The sequence below is a fragment of the Crocodylus siamensis genome, chromosome 1 (assembly GCF_052110815.1).
Source record: "Crocodylus siamensis isolate JL-2025a chromosome 1, ASM5211081v1, whole genome shotgun sequence".
Classification (NCBI taxonomy): Eukaryota; Metazoa; Chordata; order Crocodylia; family Crocodylidae; genus Crocodylus; species Crocodylus siamensis.
Window position 1 is genome coordinate 135,697,535 of NC_143395.1, and position 19,718 is coordinate 135,717,252.

The 19,718-nt window shown below is 46.0% G+C and overlaps 1 protein-coding gene across 1 annotated transcript; it reads right to left on the reverse strand.

Annotated features, from left to right (window-relative positions):
- Positions 1-345: 345 nt before the first annotated feature.
- Positions 346-10,522, reverse strand: DLL1 (delta like canonical Notch ligand 1). The gene is made up of 11 exons (XM_090043557.1): positions 9,406-10,522; positions 8,452-8,781; positions 7,839-7,899; positions 7,308-7,565; positions 4,754-4,814; positions 4,125-4,255; positions 3,819-3,988; positions 3,477-3,693; positions 1,713-2,508; positions 1,480-1,594; positions 346-1,078 (listed from the first exon to the last, which is right to left on the reverse strand). The coding sequence occupies exons 1-11, from the start codon at positions 9,463-9,465 to the stop codon at positions 1,073-1,075; spliced, it is 2,205 nt and encodes a 734-aa protein (XP_089899683.1). The 5' UTR covers positions 9,466-10,522; the 3' UTR covers positions 346-1,072.
- Between the last annotated feature and the right edge of the window lie 9,196 nt (positions 10,523-19,718).

Here is a 19,718-nt window from a genome sequence, read left to right on the forward strand (position 1 = left end):
GGCCAAGAATACCCAGGTGTCTGAGCCACACAGTTTCCTTGTGCCATTTTCTTTTTAGAAAGATGTGGCTGGTTCCTCTATGTAACACTGCTAATTACAGAATTAAGTTCTTATTATGTTGACCCACAATTGACTGGAGATGGAGACAGAATGGCTACAAGCAGAGGAAGCAAAAAAAGCATAGGAGGGGCTTAATAGAAGAAGTTATGTTCCAGACTTCACTATAATCCTGTATCCTTCGTCTGCTCCCCTTACCACCCCTGGCTCTCCCATTTCAGTCTATCAGATCATAAGATGGCAAGATTGGATCCATCACACTGTTTTAGTAAAGACATCGCTTTGGTTATCATTAATAATATTTATTTTGGAAAAATATTTTTAAAATGAATTTCTTCATTAACAAAACAGTAAAAAAAAACCTCAAATAACATTTGCACAATCTTCCATAAATACATTTATATACAAAAAATATAGTCACATAGACCCGAAGTGCCTTTGTACAGATTTACCAAAAAATTTAAATTATAAAAAATGAACGTCACAAAATACTCAAGCTTTACAATTATCATGAAAATATTTTTACAGATTCCAAAAAATAACACACTTTTTTCACCTAGTAAAAACACATTTTAGTATCAAAAAAGACAATAAAGGCAGTGTTTGTGTCTCTAATTCAAGAAAAGACTGGCTCATAAGAATCCAAAATATACACTTCAGGCAGTGCACGCTTCTTATGTAGTAATTTAGTCCGTTCATTTAAATATATATAGAAAAGCAACTGACCATAGTGCAATGATAAAATTCATAAAAGGCAGTGCAACAGTAATCCTAGAACACAGACCCTTGCCTAGTGTCCATCTTGGGTTTTTTTTTTGTGTGTTTTTTTTTTGTTTTGTTTTTTTTTTTGCAGTCACTTTGCTAACTTCAGTAGAGAACCAGCTCAGCCTGAATTTAGTTTCTCAGCAGCAGTCAGTGAAGGAATCTATCTCCCATTCCTCTTTCAGCAGCATTCATTGGGGCATATCTCCTTTGAAATTGTTTTGAACAACAACTTTGCCATATCACCTCTGGTTTACACCTGTAGAGAAGAGAAAAGAAACAAGAACAAAGGGAAGGACAGGTTAGTAGAACATTATTGAGGAGTGCAATGCTTAAGAAATGGGTGGTGGCTTCGGCATCAATCTCCATTCCAGGGCAGAAAGGACTCCAGAAGTATGGCATAAATCATGATACTACATTTGTCACTCTGCAAGCTTGCATTTGGGGAACTCCCCCTGAAGCATGTGGCTTGCAGGATTAGGATTTATCCTGAGGGGGAAAAAACATGAGTTTTACAACCCCTACAAGAAAGAAAAGCCCTTAGGACCAGATCTCACCAGGCATAAATTGGTGTAGCCTCATTAAAGGCAAAGGATGTATGCAGAATAACACAATCTGACTTACTATTTTTCTTTTGCAGCTACTAGGCAACGTACTGACCTCAGTTGCTATGATGCACTCATCTTTCTCTTCTGATATGACATACACCGACTGGTACTTAGTGTCCTTTGAAGTTGAATATACTGACTCTGGTCGTTTTCTTTCAGATGTATCACTATTAAAGACAAAACCAAGAACAATGAAAATGAGCTGCTTGCTGCTAATACCAACTAGGAAACATGCATACCCTTTACAGTAGCACTGTTCCTCCTGAGCTATTACTTCAAATGTACCTCTTTAGTTGTACTGCACTTTTCTCCTCTGCCTCTGAATCATATGTTTCACACTTGGCTTCACATTTGCTGTGTTCCTCTTTAACAGAGTCCTCATTTTTGAGTTCATGCACCAAATTGTAATCCACTGATGGGTATCTAACTTTGTAGCCATTTTTATCAGCGTTATTATCACTGTGAAAGTCTACTTTCTTATTTGTGTTCTTAATCTGAGTGGCACCGATAACACTTATTGAAATGTCCTTCTCACGTTGGCAGTTGGCCAAGTTGTTCATGGTCTCAGTTTCACTCCTGCATGCATCAGGCTGACGGTGCCTCTTTTGCATTTTGAGTCTGACACAAACAACAACAGCAGCACACCCCAGCAACAGCATCAGGACCAGAATTATTCCAGCACACACGGCAATCCAAGGAAACTGTGTGTTCGGTCCTTCAGTGTACTTCTCAGTGAAGTCAACAATGACAGGTCCCTGAGGCTGTTCGGGGAGCAAAAACTGACAGTTGAGTCCACCATATCCCCGAGCACACTCACACACATAACGGTTGTTTCTTTCATGGCAAGTAGCCCCATTGTGACAAGGGTTATGTTCACATTTGCTGACTGGGGCACTACAGTTCTTCCCATTGTATCCTGGAGGGCAGGTGCAGGAATAATCATTAATTCCATCTTGGCAAGTTCCACCATTAGCACAAGGAAAGGAGGCACAGTCATCCACATTATCATCACAGTGTCTTCCAGTAAAACCAACCTGGCATTGGCATATGTAGGAATTTCCAAGATCAACACACTGGGCCCCTGCAATATATTAAACATGAAATATAATAAGCAGTGTGTATTTACAATATCAAGCAATATCTCTGCAGCTCCCATCATATGATAAATTTAAAGGGATGCTCTCAATATAAAAATCAAGGCCAAGACATTAAAAAAAAGAGTGTGGAAAAATAACTATAGAATCCTGTTTTTGAAAATAGTAACTCATTCCTTGCTAAATCTCCATTTCTGTTACAGGTAACAAAATTTTACCCACTCTGCATGCCTGGTGCAATGAGCAGCCACCTGTGCATGGCTGCGTGAGTGGAAGGTATTCCCACCCAGAAGCTGTGCGTACTGGCCGGGGCTGGGGCTGGGGCAGGCAGGAGTGGAACACAAGCCACAGGCAGGAGCAGGCAGAGCTCGGTCCCAAGCGGAGCATCATGAAGGCAGCCACAGGCTGGATAGGGAGACAGACTGCACCTGCACCATACTACCTGAGTGAGCCCTACAGCCTCCTCTCTCATCCACCCCAGCCCACCCCCATAATCCAGCACATGCACACACCCCCATACATATCCCACCCGCCACCCTCCCACATGCACTCCACACCCTCATGTACACACACATACCCATCTCCTCACTCCCCACATCCCCCACACCCTCTACATATGTACCCCCATATACTCCCCACATACACCTCCCTCCCCTTTCACACACATAATATACAAGAGTAAGACTGCATTTTGAGCTACTATACAATCACCTCTATATACACTACTCAAAAAAACATAAATCAGGACAAAAAATATTTTTTTAAATAAAACTAAAATATTATAATAGGTGTTTGATTTTTAATATATGATTTGTTTTTTTATCTATAATTTGTTCAAATGGCATCTTCTGAAACATTTTATGTGTGTGGCCCTTGACAGCTCACCAGAACTCATTAAGTGGCCCTCCAGCCAAAATAATTGCCCACCCCTGCTTTAAGAGCTAGCCTGCCTTACCATTAGCACAAGGGCTGGAGCTGCAGTAGTCAATTTTCTTTTCACAGTTAAACCCAGAGTAACCCACTGGGCAACGACAGCTGTATCCACCATCAGGGTTGTCTGTGCATCGCCCTCCATTGAAGCATGGCCCATCAGCACAAGTCATTGCACTCAGCTCACAGTTTTTGCCATAGAATCCAGGGGGGCAAGTACAGGAATAGCTGTTTTCCAGATCCTGTTTTTAAAAAGAGTTTTAAAAATGTATAAAACTATTTAGTTTAAATAATTTAAAAATCAAAATTAGCATGAAACTGACTGTATATTCCAATGTTAAAGAAATCTTTAATGCCTGTAACTTACAGTGCAGCTTCCACCATTCTTGCAGGGGTTGGCATCGCATTCATTGATCTCAACCTCACAATTAGAGCCAGTGTATCCTGGACGGCATGAACAGGTATAGCTTCCCTGGCCAGTATTGGTGCAAGTGGCACCATTCTTGCAAGGCTTATGATGTGTACAGTAATTAAGGTCTGCAAAAAAATATGAGAGAAGAAAATCCATAAAGATACTTGCTCCTTTATAATTATGACATGATTTAAATGAGTTGCATTCTAGGAAAAGTATTGTTTTCTGAAAAATATTCAGAAATAAGGATTGAGAACTTACCCTGGTTACAGAAAAGGCCACCCCAACCTTCCTGACAGTTGCATTGCCAAGGCTGTTGACAGGTACCATGAAGGCAGCCTGGATATCGGATGCACTCATCACAGTAACGGCCCTGCCATCCCACTCTACATCTAAGGAAAAAAAATCCAAAGGATCATCAGATTTATACTTCTCACAGTTAGAAATCCTATCTCAGACTCTGCAAACATACTGAAGCCCAAAACCAAGAATCAAGTTTCTTAAAAAGCCTCCAGTGATCCTTCATGTGGGAAAGTCACTGGGTCTAACTGTAGCATCAGCTTTCATCAGTCCCAGATTCTTCTTTCGCTGGCTTAGATAAAGCCATTGTTGCAGGTCCTTATTTTGTTTACTAAAATAACAAAGAGCCACCCATTCCGTATAGTACTGTAAACTCATTAAGTTAATATTAATGACCCTGATGTTTGACTTCCAGTTTAATTCTTTGATCTGGCATTATCTGGATTTCTTAGGTTACCATCTAGTATGAAGAAAAGCACTTCAACTAACCCTCAGATGACAAATGGCTTATTTAACACTAGAGCATCAATTGAACTGTAAAGACCAAAAACGAAAAAACAAAACAAAACAAAAAAACTTGGAAAACTTACTTGCATTCCCCAGGTTTGTCACAAAACCCATGCTGCTCATCACATCCAGGCAAACAAATCGCTGCAAGCAAAGAAAATATATCAGTACATAAATGCCATGATCTAATACACACCATCTAAAAGAAGTTTTAAAGTACTGGTGGCCTGGGACAAACCCTCTTTCACTAGTTCAGTCAGTTAATAGCAGCTGAGTTAATCTCTGAAGTCTGGTGGAGTATTGATCTTGCCTAGTAACTGGGTACTTTACTTATCACTAGGGATGAGCATTCTTCTTAATACAGTTGCACACAGACAAAAGAGGGCTCACAATCGCTCCCTTCCCCACAGCCCTCACCCCCCTTTCCTTCCCAGTGAGGGTCAGAAGTCCTTTTTTCCAATTCTATGCACACAGCTCCACCTCTTAATATCCCCAGAAAGTGTGTGTGTAGATAAGAGTGGACAGCTGGTGTGCAGGGTGCCAGTGTAGGACAGCTGCTCTATTGTCTATTCTCTCCCAGCAGCTGCCCCACTGCAACAATACCCCCAACCCCTTGAGCCAATCGGGGCCAAGACATGCTTCCCCAGCAGCCTATCCCTGCCCAGATCTAATCTATGGCACGCGCGTGATTTCTCTGCAAAAACTTTTTTTTCTTATTCAAATAAATAAGTCTAAAGTTCTTCCTCCCCCTCTATCCCCCACCCGCTGCCAAAAAAAGGAGGCGGGTGAGTACAGACATGGTAAAGAGGTAAGCGGGCCAGCAGGAGGGAGGGTAGGGGAAAAAGAGACTTCTCCTCATTACTTTGCTTAGTTATGGAACTCATTAAGCAGGCACTGCAAAGTTTTAATTCAACAAAGCAAGCCAGAGACAATGGCATGCCTCCCCCTCACCAAAAAAAAATCAGTTCTGATAATCAGATTGTTTCAAAATCAGAATGAATGGAGAGAGGACCAGAGGGCTTAACAGAAGAAATCTGAATCCTGGAAACGTTGTCTGCCAGCAAGAAAACTTCCTTTTCACATGCACACATGTACCTTTCTACATTTTAACTAATTTGTTCTATGAGAAAAAGCACAATGAATTGCATGCTTGTGCACATGCATGCACACACAGAGAGAATGATGCAGGAAAGATGCGAAACGTGATGTTTTGTTATTGATCAATATTCAAATATTGAAGGTGCTGACATCCCAATCAGTTCATCACAGTAATGTTTTCTCTCTCCCCATCCCTCTTAATGCTACTGGGATGCAACCTTTTAATTCAGGGGTCTTAAACCCTCCAATTTAAAACATTATCAAGGGAAGTTGAGCCCCTCTGTTTACTATGCAAAATCATATCAACTGCTTGAATCACCCTTCTAGAGCCAATGAGAGTAGACTGAGCCTGTTTGATGGTAGTCAATCTCAATTCACAGTGTAGTGTTTTTTTAATCAAGCCAGCAAAGAGAAGAAAACAGTGTAGATGTTGTAACCAGCAAGGCAGTTTATTACCCTTCCTGGCTTGTGAGGTTTGGAGGGGAGGAGTCAATAGTGAGTCATCTGCCAATATATTATAAATGCACACACACAAACAAATTAGAATGCCACTGTATACTATCACAGACTGGGGGCAGGGGACACACTGTGTGCACACATGCATGTGTGAGCATGTACCTACAAAGAATTATAATATTATGGGGAATTTATTTCATCCAACAGCTTTGACCACATCACCAACCTACTCACTATTCTGTCTCTGTCAGACCTGCTTCTAATATTCCAAACCTCTGAGCTCCTGCAAACTTAGTCATCATCCTTCAAAGCTTACATCCTTCATTAAAAACAATACAGATCCTGACACATAAATCTGTCCTTGTTTCCCATTGAGTTTATTTCCTCCAAAATTACACTGTTCTGTGGTGCCAAGAGGGCAATATCCAGTCATTAACCAGCAACAGATTTATGAATAGACAGGATTAGAAATGAGGACTTCATATCACTACAAAGTGTCTTGGAATCCACCTCTGCAGTGGGCTACAACTCTCCTTTCCAGCCTTGGCAGACTACAAGATTGCAAGTATATCAAGCCTTAAACAATCTAACATTATGATTGATAGAGAGAGGTTGTTAGTCTAGTACGTATAATATCTCTTTCTAAAGCCCGCATGCCTTTACTCCTGGTATTCAGGTTTCTCTGGTTTTAGTAATGAAATAATTTTTTAAAATCTTTGATTTATCTTTTTAACCCCCTAAAACACTTGTAGAATCTATTTCTATACAATTTCTGGCATAAACATGAGGTGACAGTGTAATATGTAAAAGTTTCTCAAATGTTATTGGCATTACACCAGGTTATCTGAAATAACTCACTTGTGGTTTTAGTAAATCTGAGTAATGAGATCATCCCCTGGCTCATGCCAATAAGATCTATATTCTGCCCTATGCCACCAGGTATTTTCTCGAATTTCATCTTTATTCTCCACAAGGGACTGATCCAGAGAACAATGAAGTCAATGGAATGACTCACATTGCTTCTAGATAGACCTCTGGAGGAGACACCAGATAGCCAGCAGAGATTAGATTGTGAGCACTCACGTTCAGTGCAGTACTGGCCCTTCCATCCTGGATTGCAGACCTTCTCACCACGCTCTCCACAAGTGAAGTGGCCAAAGGCATCATCCCTTGGGCGGCAGAAGACAGAGCAGCCCTCTCCATAGTAGTGCTCATCACACACAAAGCGGTAGGAGTACTTGAGGTCAGTGCGGCCACTGCTGTGCAGGTCTTGGGACCACTCCTCCCCCACTGTCAGATGTCTCTGTGTGGCCAGCCGGCTGATAAGCCGCTCTGGATTCTCTGCAAGGAACCAGAAGGGAGAAATGCAATTAAGCAACAGGGAGGTGTCAGTAGCGGGAATAAAATGCTACAGCTGAGCAGGAAGGGCTCATGGCAGGGAGGGGAGTCCAGAACTGTTGACGGGGCTCTGTTTCTTTTCACACTCCCTGGTGAAGAGTGGAATAAGGAACAGCAGGGGCCTGGCTCTCCACCCCTGAGAGGGAAAGCAAAGCGAACCTGCAAAGTAGGAGGCATGAATGCCACCCCGCAAGGGACTTGGGCCAGAGCAATTACCTGTGTTGAGGTCATCCGGAGAATCCGTGTGCAGTGCCTCGATGATGAGGGAGAAGGTGCCCTGGGAAATTCACACCAAACAAGAAAAGCACACACAGGCAAAGTGAGAAGAAAACCTGGAGTCAGCAAACACTGCCAGCGCCCCAGCAACAGGAATAGAGATGTGCCCTCCCAGCCCTGCCACCCGCCTGTTTTCACTTTTCTCAAGGAAATGGAAAGGCTTTGGGAAGGGTTGCTTCCTGGCCTGTTTTTTCAGCCTGTGAGGACAGGATGCAGGGTCGAAAAAGAGAGAGAGGGGGGAGAGTGGGCGGGCTGGAGGCAGCGGGTAGGATGTGAGGGCAAGTGGTCATTAATCTTCCCCGGCTTGAGCGCAGCCTGGGGCAGGGCTGGGGCAGAGAGGAGGGGTGTGTGGGCTGGTCTGGACAGGCATGCATGCACAGGGATGCTGCTGCCCCGGGCAGGGGCTGCACTAGGTGACCTCCAGGGGTCCTTTTCCAGCTCCACTGCTCTCTGGCTTCACCCAGTGGGACTGGGGGGAGCTGGGCCAGCTTGCAGGGGGACAGAGCTTAGGCTCCCTCTCTGGCAACATCCCCTGCAGCCCCGCGGCACTTACGGGCCAGGTGAAGCCAAAGGGGAAGCGGATGGGGTTGCTGAAGGCGGGGTCGGCGCCGGCCGCGCTGTCAGGCACACTGAAGGAGTTGGCGCCCAGCACGGGCGTGATGGCACTGCCGTAGGTGCAGGGGGGCTCAGGGGACACGCTGGCCTGGTAGTGCTTGAGGCACACGCGGAAGAAGGTCTTGCAGTCGCACTGCTGCAGCGCCGCCCCCGCGCCTGGCCCGCCGCCGCCGCCGCTGCCCCCACGGCAGCAGTTGCGGTTGCCCAGGAGCCCCTTCTTGTTCACGAACTCCTGCAGCTTCAGCTCAAAGACCCCGGAGCACCCGACCTGCGGGGGGGAGACAGAAACATGAGCCCGGTGCCTGCGGGGCCCAAGCCCCCTCCTCCTGAGGCTGGGAGACAAGCCTCTGCCAAAGCTCCCCTGGGTCTGGCATCCCCATCCCCTTGGGGCTGACTTGGCAGCAGAGCAGTGCCCATGCCCCCCCATCCCCATCACCCTTTGCCCCTCTGTCCTGCATCCTCATCCTCTTGGGGATGACTTGGCAGCAAAACGGTACCCATGCCCTCACCCACCACCCTCTGCCCCTCTGTCTGCCATCCCCAGCCGCTTGGGTCTTACTTGGCAGCAGAGCAGTGCCCATTCCCCACCCATCACCCTTTGCCCCTCGGTCCGGCTTCCCCATCCCCTCAGGTCTGACTAGGCAGCAAGAGGCGCCCATGCCCTCACCCCACCCCAGCGCCACCACACTTTCCCCCCCTGACCCGCATTCCCATCCCCTTGGGTTTGACTTGACAGGAGAGCAGTGCCCATTCTCCATCCACCCATCCCCATCAGCCCTTGTCCCTCTGTCCCGCATACCCATCCCCTTGGGTCTGCCCATGCATCCCACCACCCTCCCCCGCCAGGAGCCCCCAGGTCTCCCTCCCCTTAACTCAACCCCCAGACACTCACCTGGCCAGGGCAAAGCAGCACCGAGAGGAGAGCAAGAGCCAGCATGCACTGAGCTCCCATGATGAGGGAGCTAAGGGGACTCTTCTTTTTTTCCCTCGCTCTCTCTTTCTCTCTTCTTCCTTCCCCACTTCCTTTTCTTCCTTTCCACGGGGGGTGCGGGAAAGTCTCTCTCAAGCGGCGCGGGCAGGAGAAGTCTCTGGACCCAGCCTGCCTGCGAGAGTTCGTGTGAAGGATTTCTTCCTCTTCCCGGACTCTCTTCTTGTCTTGTGCTGCTGATGCTTTGAGGTGCACCCTTGGGCGGCCCCCCAACGGAAGGAGAAGGTGGTGTTTGAAGCTAATATTCTAAGCAGCAAGGTTCTCCCTTCTCTTTCTTTTCCAATCCACGATTTCTTTTCTTCTTTTTTTATCTTATTTTGTGTGTCAGTTCAGTCTGTTGTTTTTCTTTTTCGCCTAAAGCGTCTTCTTCCCTCACCAGGAGAGAGGCAAAAAAAAAAAAAAAAGAGAGAGAAAGAAATAAAATAAGCCACTTAATTCCCAACAGAGGCAGAGAAAAAGGCTTCCCCAGGAAGATTAAAAATCAGCGATCTGGAAATCCCTGCGGACGAGGAGGAGGCGATAATTCCCGGTGCCTTCAGCCGAGGGGAGAGGCGGCGTGTGTGAACGTGTGTGTGTGCCGTGCAGCTTGCCCTGGGAGGTGTCAAGCAGCAGCGATTTGCAGATCACGTCGGACTCTTCTTGCAGAAAGCGAAGATCTGTCTCGCAGTGGCGGGGTTTTTTGTTTGTTTGTTTGTGTTGTCTTTTGTTTGTGTTGGGGTTTTTTGTTTTAAAGGAATCCAAGCCAAAAAAAAAAAGAAAGGAAAAGAAAGAAAGTCAGACGGTGGCGAACCGAGCGCGCCCGTGTGTGCTGCCGGCGCTCGCCGCGTGCGTGCGGTGCGATCGTGGCCGGTGCTCGGTGTCTCTCCGAGTGTCAAGCGCTAAGGATCTGCCTCTCATCGGGAGCCTGCCTCCCTTATATCCCGCCGGCCGCCTGCATGGCTAATGAGATGCAAATGAGCAGCCCCCCAATCTGGCTAGAGCTGTCACAAAGGAGCCACTTTTCCAAACCCTCCTCTCAATGGATCGCCAAATGGTCAGTGAGCTGTAAAATGTGCAATCCGCCTCCTCCTCCCTTGCCCCCTCCCCTCCGGCTCTCACAAAACGGGCTCATTTACATTCCTGCAAATGTGGTCACCTCAAGAATCCCCCTTCTGCTCCGGGGAGACGGTGACACCCCCTCTGCCACACAGGGCCGGAGAGCGAGCCGCACGCTCCGGGGGCCGCAATTCTGGGCAAAGCACGGCTCTGCCAAGCGCAGTAACTTGGGGATACGCTACATCTCCTTCAGCTTTAAAGGGGGGGAGGGGGTCGGCGTGACATACGGGAGAAATCTGATGCTTTCCAATTCACACCATCTTCCCCTTGATATAATCCGGATGATTAAAGGGGGGGGGGGTAGGCACCAGTGTGGAGGAGCGAGCGGAGCTGGGACTTGGTGCTCTTTTCCGCTTCTTAAAACCGCGCCGCGCTCAGGAGCGTGTTAAAGGCACGGAAATATTCCCGGTGGGGATCAAGTTTTTCCAAGCTGGAAAGATCGGAGGGACCAGGAGACTTCCTGAATGAACACACCATGCTGGATCCCCTACAGACAGTCTCCTAGGGAGGAAGGCGAACTGGGAAAAGCCAGGCATTCAAGCCGGGGAGGTGGGGGGAGGGAGGGAGGGAAGGCGAGCCAATATTTCTGCTTTCTTTTCTTTCTTTCTTTCTTTTTTTTAATTTTCTCTTCTCCACGACTCAGTTGGGAACAGCGAGCAAAGCCCGGGCGGGTCCGATCTCCTCTATGATTATCATCCTCCTCTTCATCCGCATCTCTCCCCTTTCCCCCCCCCCCTCCTTTTCCTCCTCCAGCTTAGTAAAAAAGTGAGTTTGGTGTGTGTCGCTCGCGTGGCTGTCATTAAGGCAGTTTGTTATTGTGTGAGGGCTGAATCAGTTGGCTCTTTGTGCTCTCAGCTGTATGGTAATGTAGACAGCACCTGCTCCCTGCACAATACCAGGGAGAGAAAGAGCTCCCCTCGGCGCACGCTACTGCTTCTACAACAATGTCCGCACATTTTTTTTTTAAAGAAAACCCTTCCAGCATCCTCCCCCTAATAAAAAAAATCTTTACACCAACCGTCACCTTATTATTTTTTACACATCCATCAGACACTGGAACTTTTGTTTTGATGTTAGAACCAAGGGAGAGGAGTTTAGCCGGGCGCTTATCACTGAGAAATTTCTTAATTATGGTTGGAAGGGGATGATCAAAAAGTTGGAAGGCAATTTTTGGCATCGAACTGGGAGCTGAGGGTATGGGGGTTTGTTTTACCACTTTGTTTTGCGGGTTTGTTTTTTGTTGTTGTTGTGGGTTTTTTTGTGGGGGAGGCTTTTTCAACACCTAGATGGGCTCAGGCAGCTTCATTAGAATGCAAGGTGTAACTGTCTGTGTAAATGTCATTTTAATTGTAACAGATCATTTCAGCACAGATTAAGCTTGTGTGCGAAGGAGAGGATTTAGCTACAATAACCTCACTGTAGGTATGCCATGCTAAAAGCCTTATTATGGCTACTTTATTGGGTTGAAACGTGCATTTGCATGGCAAAATGTGACTTTCATTGAAGCAGATGTCTTGATCACAAATTATCTTACAATGCACTGGGGGGAAAAAATTCTTAAACACTTCTTCAAGTAAAAAGCACTGGTTAATACTAATTAAAAGAAAACCACTAATGAATGCATTCAGCCTAGCCCATCCAGGACTGTAACTGTATATACCGGCCAGGAGAAGATCCTGATTTTTCCCCTGCTGACACCAAACCCCCTCAAGCACCCGTGCCATTTAAACAGGGATCAAAATATCTGCAACCTTTCACCCCTTGACTCTCCGCTGTTTAAACATAACTTGGGCCAAATGTGTAATTTATCCGAGAGCTTTGGCGCACAGGAATGTTTGCTTAGTGAGACCTCTGGGACAATCACTTGAAAACCCCAAGATCTCAGCCCTCAGCTTCCTAGCCTGAGTAAAGGCTGCAGGGTCTGACCCATTGAGGACGACCATGCCTAAGGAGTTAAGAAAGAAATCCACCCACCCTCACCTCCTTCCTTCAACTCCGGGGATAAGTGAACCGAGCACGCTGCATCTAGATTTAACTGTAAATTACTCTTGCCACCTAGTGTCAACATCTTTTTGAATGGCTTGCCACTGCTCCTGAAAACTTTGCAACAGTGCTGCTGGCTAGGAGGTGGGGAATCGGCTAAAACTTGTGTGCCAGGCAAATGGGAGCACAAGGGGTGGTGATGGGGGTGGGGGATATCTTGAAATTTGGGGTCCGCGGAGGTTAGAAGTGATCTATCGGCACGACCCTTTTCATCTGGTGCAGAGAGAAAGTGGAATCATTGGCATCGGCGCTTAAAACACCGGGAAATAAAAAGTTACACGCGCAAGGGCTTAAACCTACAACGACAACAAAAAATTGTCCTAAATCTCTAACAACCCCCCTTCGGTATCAAGTATTTGTTAAATTGACGCGGCACAGATTTCTCGATTACTGCTGCAAAGCGTAACTGAAAGGCGTCGTAAAATCCATCAGAATCCTGCCCAATGCACTTATTCTTTTCCAACTTAATTTATGCCACGCGATTCTGTATTGGGGAAATCAAGCAGAAAGCTCCTCTCTTTTTTTCCTCCCCCCTCTGCTTTTTTCTCTCCCCCCTCTCCCTCTCCCTTTCAGATGCCGGGCTTACGGGGAGACTGTTTAACTTAAGTGTTTCTATAGGAGGCTGTTGTAGTTTAACTCCTGTCCACCAGTAGCTGGGACGAACAAAGGAGGGACTCGAGGTCTAACTATTCATCCTTTCTCTGCACTTTAATTTTCATTGATTTTGAAGACAAGGGGAGCCCTCAGGGATTCAAGCTGAAGGGGGATGACACGCCTTTAGACGCGATCAACCCCCTAGCCAGCCATCTGCTCCTAACCAAATGGCGTTTTTTCACTCGCAACTGCATGTCTCTATACTCCTCTCACACGTCCAGACCCAGAGCCCCCCAAATGCACAGGCAGCTTAAGTTAAAGTATGTTAAGCAGCCTGGCAGTGGCATGGCCGCAGCAGCCCCTTGTCCTGCGACCGCAGAGAGAGGCAATAAATCCTCACTTTCCTCATTAGGAAAAGGCTGGAACCCTTTTTAACTAGTTTTTGATGTCTCAGCAAATGTACTGTACACAGTTAGGCTCATTAAGGACCAGGAGGTAACGAAAAGGGCTGGAAGGAAGCCTACCCCTGCCAGGGGAGAATGTGGTGCAGCCAGGGCAGCTCCCTCTGCCATTAGAAAGGGGGGCACTGCTCTTGCCTAAGTTAGATATTAGTTTGGGTTAGCTATTAGGAAGAATTTTCTCACTAGGAGGGTAGTAAAACACTGGAACAGGTTACCCAGAGAGGAGGTGGGCTCTCCATCCTTGGAGGATTTTAAGACCCAGGTAGACAAAGCCTTAGCTGGGATGATCTAGCTGGGGCTGGTCCTGCTTTGAGCAGGGGGGTTGGACTAGATGACCTCCTGAGGTCCTTTCCAACCCTCATTTTCTATGAAGTTATGATAAGAAAGGGGGAGCTGACACAACATTTCCATGGGGCCAGGAGACTCCTGGCTTCTCTCAAGCTGCCTGAATGAATTCATGCCCTCCTGTAATGACAGACCCACACTTCTCTAGCAAGAAGCACAACCCAGCAACCCTGAGAGCCGATCTCTTGCCTTTCTAAACTCAGCAGATGATGGGTAAAGTCACTCCAAGGAGTGTCTATTAATTAGAGGGAGGACCACACTCCAGTTTAGGCAGGGGGTTGCTTATCTACCAGCTGTAGGCTTGTCTATCTCAAGGGCTGGAGAGGCACCCGGAGCCCGGTGACATATGCCTACGTGCAGCTGTGTACGTGCAGCTGAGTGTGGGCAATAGCTGAGCCAGGCGTGTGTTACATCTGTAGGTAGGGGTGTGTGCGTGGAAGCTACACCTCCGCGGACCTGTTAATATACATAGACATGTTGCACAGAAGGATATGTATAAGGCACCCGGACTTCAAGCTTGGTTAGGATAGAGACAGCAGACCTGAGATTGTATTCCTAGCTGTCCGGCCATGCTGAGAGGGTGTGATTGCAACCCCCCCCCCCCAGTCATAATCATAAACCACTGTAATCTCCTGATATGATCAGGAACTTGACTGTGGGCACGTGTAGTTTTTTCTACTCTGGAACAGCTCAACCTCTTACCTGGGGTGGGAAAAGATGCTTTCCCGGGGAGTGTTATGCAATGTAAACCTTTGCTGTAACTCGGTCTCTTTTATTTTTGATAAAGACAGGATGGGGTGGGAAGCGGGGATGAAAGGGCCGGGTTACAATGCATCAATTATGGGAGTAATATGCTGGCGGTATATATATATATTTTTTTTTCCTGTTGGATATTCGCATGTGTTTTATGTGCGAGGGGATTAAGAAGTTTAGCATGTAGGTTTGTAGAAAGTTGCAAAGGCATGTGCTGATTAGAATAAGAAAGGGCAGTCGCGTGGCTCAGCTGGCACACAGAGAGGCCCAGATGATAGATAAGCAGCTCGCTGGCTTCCCCCTCCCCCAGCCCCCTCTTCGTCTTCTCTCTCTCTTTTTTTTTTCCAAATCGCAAATCATCTGCTCTAGCCCTATCCTAGCCCCTCATTTTCATAACAAAGCTTGGATGTTTACCTGTGATCCTAGAACCGACGGGGCATTCCTTTGTCTCCAGATCAGCTTACTGCAGCCAGCTGCTCTTCAGCCCTCTCCCGTGCAAATCTGAAAGTCGCCCCTATATATGTTTTACTGCTCGAACAGGAGGGGGAAACCCTCCTTTTGCCTTTGCTCGCCTGGTTTTGTTTGGGTTTGTTTATTTGGCTCGTTTCCGACTCGAGGCAGGCCATAGGGACTTGCTGGCAAGTTGATGCCTCTTCTTCATGTGTTTTTTTTTCTTTTTCTTTTGGATTGTGCTGCTGCTGTCCCCGCTCCGAAATGGAAAGGCTTGTATTAGGGGAATATTCTTGCAAAGGGCTGAGGTCAGTCGCGTGCCGATGTCTGCCAAGGGAACATCTGCCGGTTCCTTAGGGCAAATTTAGCAAATGTGATGGGCGCAGGATTACACATACCTCCGGGCCAGAGCAGGAACAAAACCAAACACACACAATAAGGCACGACAATAGGCCAGCCCATCTCCCCCACCAACAGATTGCCATCGACCCCGGGGGCGGGTGCGGGGAGGCTGCTGTGACCTGCTCCCAGCAGCTTTCACACAGGCTGAACATAGCTGCGCATTCAGGCTCTGCTGGGGCCAAACTGCAGAGCTGCAGAACTGCCTCCGGCCACCTTCCCACAAGGAAAACCGCAGGGCAGCTGAAGACGCCGGGGTGAATTCAAGTTGGGGCCACCTCAGATTCACCCAGGCTCTTCCTCCAACTGCATGCACCACACCATCGCAAAGAGAAGTGAAAGGGATCCACTGTCGACAAGAGAAAGGCACGATCACTAAGATCTGTTAGTCTCTCTCCACTCAGATCTCTTCCATTTGCTTTTGCCCTTGCATATTTTTATGCCATTCCCTTTGCTGGTGGAGAAGAGGGCCTTCCCAGGGCCTTTGACACAATTTTAGTGCGGACTTTAATTGGGTTTTTATATAGTTGTGCCTGATTGAAGGTACATTATTCACAGAGCTGCACATATTCTCTGCAAGGAAAGGGAATGTACCTCTGACATTGTTCTTTGGGTGTATGGATTTCAGTAATAATCCTCCTTAACTATAGCAATGCTGGGCAATAATTTTGTTGAGAAGGAAAGGCAATTGACATAGGCTCATTTGGTCAATTACATGACTGTTTTTCACTTGATTTCTTACTCCATCAAAGGCTGGAAATGATGTAAAAAGTTTCAACAGCAAGTTTTCTAGGTCTGGTCACACTTATCAATAGTGGCCCAAGCTGGCCAGCCTGAACTCAGGAAGTCAATGGGCATTTGACAAAGGGAAGACTCCAAGATTTAACCTGTCTCCTCTTTCAGAAGCATATGAAAAGGTTGGCAAAGGTCTTTCAGTAGATGTGATATCTTGTATTAGACCAACTGAGTAGCTGAGAAAAAATTTTATTTGCAAGCTTTCAGGTGCAATCACCCTTCTTCACGCATAGGGAGTCTCTGCTGTTCTGACAAGGGTAACATTCCTCATTTCTCCACCCCGCAACACACTCACTTTCTTTTCCATGACCCTAAAAATACCACATCATCATTATTGTTGTTGTTGTTATTTTACTCCTTATCCCCTACCCACAAACTGCAAATCTTGGAAGAAAGCCAACATACTCTACCAGCACATACTAGCGTCTCTCAAATGGCTTGTTTAGATCATGCAGTACAAGAAACAGAGGTTTAAAAGTGTCACTTACTGCAGCACTATTTTCCTTTGAATAAAATTACCAAAATGGTATCATTGATATTTTTCTCTCTTCCCTCTTAGCTCCAAATGTCTTTCTGAGCACAATATTTATCTCATGAGTTCTGGTAGAAACTCCTTCCCATTGGACTGTATCCTGCTCGCCTTAGTCCTGAAAAATTTGAATTTACCTGAGTGGGGTTCTGCTTGAACATACCCAGCAAGATGATTTATTTGCCACAGATTTGGGTGTAAAGGCATGGGATGTATTAAACAGATGAGCCTGATCCCCTGACACAAGGAAGCCAATCAGGCTGAGATCAGGGGTTGCAAGAAAAAGCCTAGATAGTTTTGTTAGAATAAACCTTTCTCCTTTTCTACCAAACCAGTGATGATGCAGGAGTTTTAGATAAATGTGGAGAGCAAGATCCAGTTACTTCAGTCTATTCTGTCCACTTGACACATGAAGAAAATGAGGGAGGTTGTGGCAGCTTCTTAGTTTCAATGTTTGTTAGGAATACATGACTTATTTATGGATTATGAATTTTCAGTGGGTGGAACAAAAATATTCCCCTTACAGTAGTCCCAATATAGGCAACAATGTCATCTGTGTTCTCTTGTTCCTTAAGGGAAAGAGAACCCCTCCTTGTTAGAAGGTTTAATTAATCACTGCTTTGAGCCTGAAGGTTTTAAACTTCAAATAATAGCTTCATACATCAGTACAGCACAGTTTAGCCTAGACTAGACTTGGCTAGACTACACTTGATTATAGCATACCACATCACACCACACCACACCACACCATACCACACTACCATATGAATAGTGTCTTCTTCTGTTATATGGCCTACTAATCATTTTATTTTATTATTGTATGCTTTACACTGCCAGTACAAACCTGGAAACAATACTTTTGTGGTTGTTTCTGCTTTGGGGGGTTTGTTTTGGTTTTGTGTTTTTATTTTGTTTTTGTTTTGGGGAGGTTGGTTGTTTTTTCCCTTCACTTGTTTCTGAGGTTTTCCAAATATCCTCCTGTTTTCATTACATTGTTTTTTAATTTATTTTCCCACTTCTCTCTGTAGGTCTTATATTTACAAGGCAGGAAAAAGAAAGCAACCACTCTGCAGAAGGTGATTATGAAAAGAGGATGGGTTTGGATGGGGCGGATCCATGCTTTTGGAATTGCTCTCCCCTTTTCTGTGAGCATCTGCCTGGAGAAGAACAGATGTGGGCACCTGCGGTGACAGGCCGCATATGTTCCATCCTATTCACAGGCATTCAGACGTGGCTACAATGGTAAGCCTTTGTGTATGCAGAGTCACTAAATATATTAATCTGTACTCCCTAGAGCACTGCTCTGTTTAATTTTTCACTGGCAATAACATCTGATCTAATCCTTAAATCAGCTCCCCAAAGTCCCTCTTTTCCCCCCTGAAAATATGTGAAGTTATTCAGGCTTCCACCTGTTGCCTCTCAGGCCCGAGTAGGCTATGCAAGCATCTTGTGAGCTAAGGGGGAGCATCCATGGTAGCATGCTGTTTGCACACACAAAGGGGGCTTTGGCATTTTTTTATCAAGATGATATTATGTCTGGTCTGCCACTAGGAAAGCACCAGGGTCAAAACAAGTGAAGGGCAGTTGTAAAATGTATGCAAGCATACAGCAATAATTATTACCCCAAATCAGGGGACACCACTATGCCATTGCAACAGGGCGCCTTTAGAGACAGCATCTAAAGTTCCCATGGCCTGCTTTGTTTATTAAACTCTAGTGGTTATTATAAACATTGGTCAATAGGCCAAGCAGCCAAAAGGTAACAACATAAATCTCAGATGTAAGACGTAGATTTTTTGAACAATTTTGTTGCATGACTCTTTTATCTTATCATCTCTTATTCTGTTTTGATTTGTTTTCGACCACAATGAGTCCTTTAGTCCCATTGTAGCCAGCACAATGCACATGGACATCAGGCTGTGAATGAAGACAGAAGCAGTTTAAACAAACCAGGCTCTTTCTTTCCTCTCTGCCCATTGTAATATGAATGAGCCTTCTGCATTCTGCTGCTAGGAGACACTCCTTTTAAAGCCCAAGTCCAATAAATGGACATAGAAAAAGAGACCCCAATAAAAAAAAACAACGAAAGTATTAAAAATGAGGGGATGTGGTTAAGCAAGTCCTTTTCACGTGGTTACATATCTCAGGCAGGCCAAACCCATCTTTTTTTTTTTTTTAAACAAATACATCTTTTAAACATTTCCTTATCCCCCTTGCCCCACCCATGTAAAATGAGACTGCAAGGAAGAGTTGCTTGAAAACACAACACAGTCTTACAAAAGAGATGCGCAGCTGAGAACATGATCATTCGGGTTACCGTGAGACCGATCAGCCTGTGCGTGTGTGGTAGGGAGAAAGGTGGGGCTGTGGGGAGGAAAGTGGGGTTAGGGGATAGGATAGCACAGTAAGATGATGGAGAAATAGCCGGAGAGCCCAGAGCAGGTAATGTCCCCTGCTCATAGGGAGACATGCTGTATATATGTCATGGGAGATGGTGCGCATACATGCATGTATGTGCATGTATGGATACATACACAGCAGAGACTCCCTATGCCTGAAGAAAGAAGGGTGACTGTGCCCAAAAGCTTGCCAAGGACTTCTTTCCAACTAGTCAGTTGGTCTAATAAAAGATATCCCATCTACTCAAAGAACCCTGCCAGCCATATGCACGTGCGTATCTAGATGTGCATATGCACGTGTGTATGCACATGTATGTACACGTGTGTACAGGTGTATGTGTGCATACACGTATG

Excerpts from the sequence above, each read along its gene's own strand:
- DLL1 (XM_090043557.1), bottom strand. The coding sequence starts at position 9,465 with ATGGGAGCTCAGTGCATGCTGGCTCTTGCTCTCCTCTCGGTGCTGCTT. Across the intron at positions 4,256-4,753 it reads GACAAACCTGGGGAATGCAA|ATGTAGAGTGGGATGGCAGG; the intron begins GTAAGTTTTCCA and ends TTTTTTCCTTAG. Across the intron at positions 3,694-3,818 it reads AGAATGGTGGAAGCTGCACT|GATCTGGAAAACAGCTATTC; the intron begins GTAAGTTACAGG and ends TTTTAAAAACAG.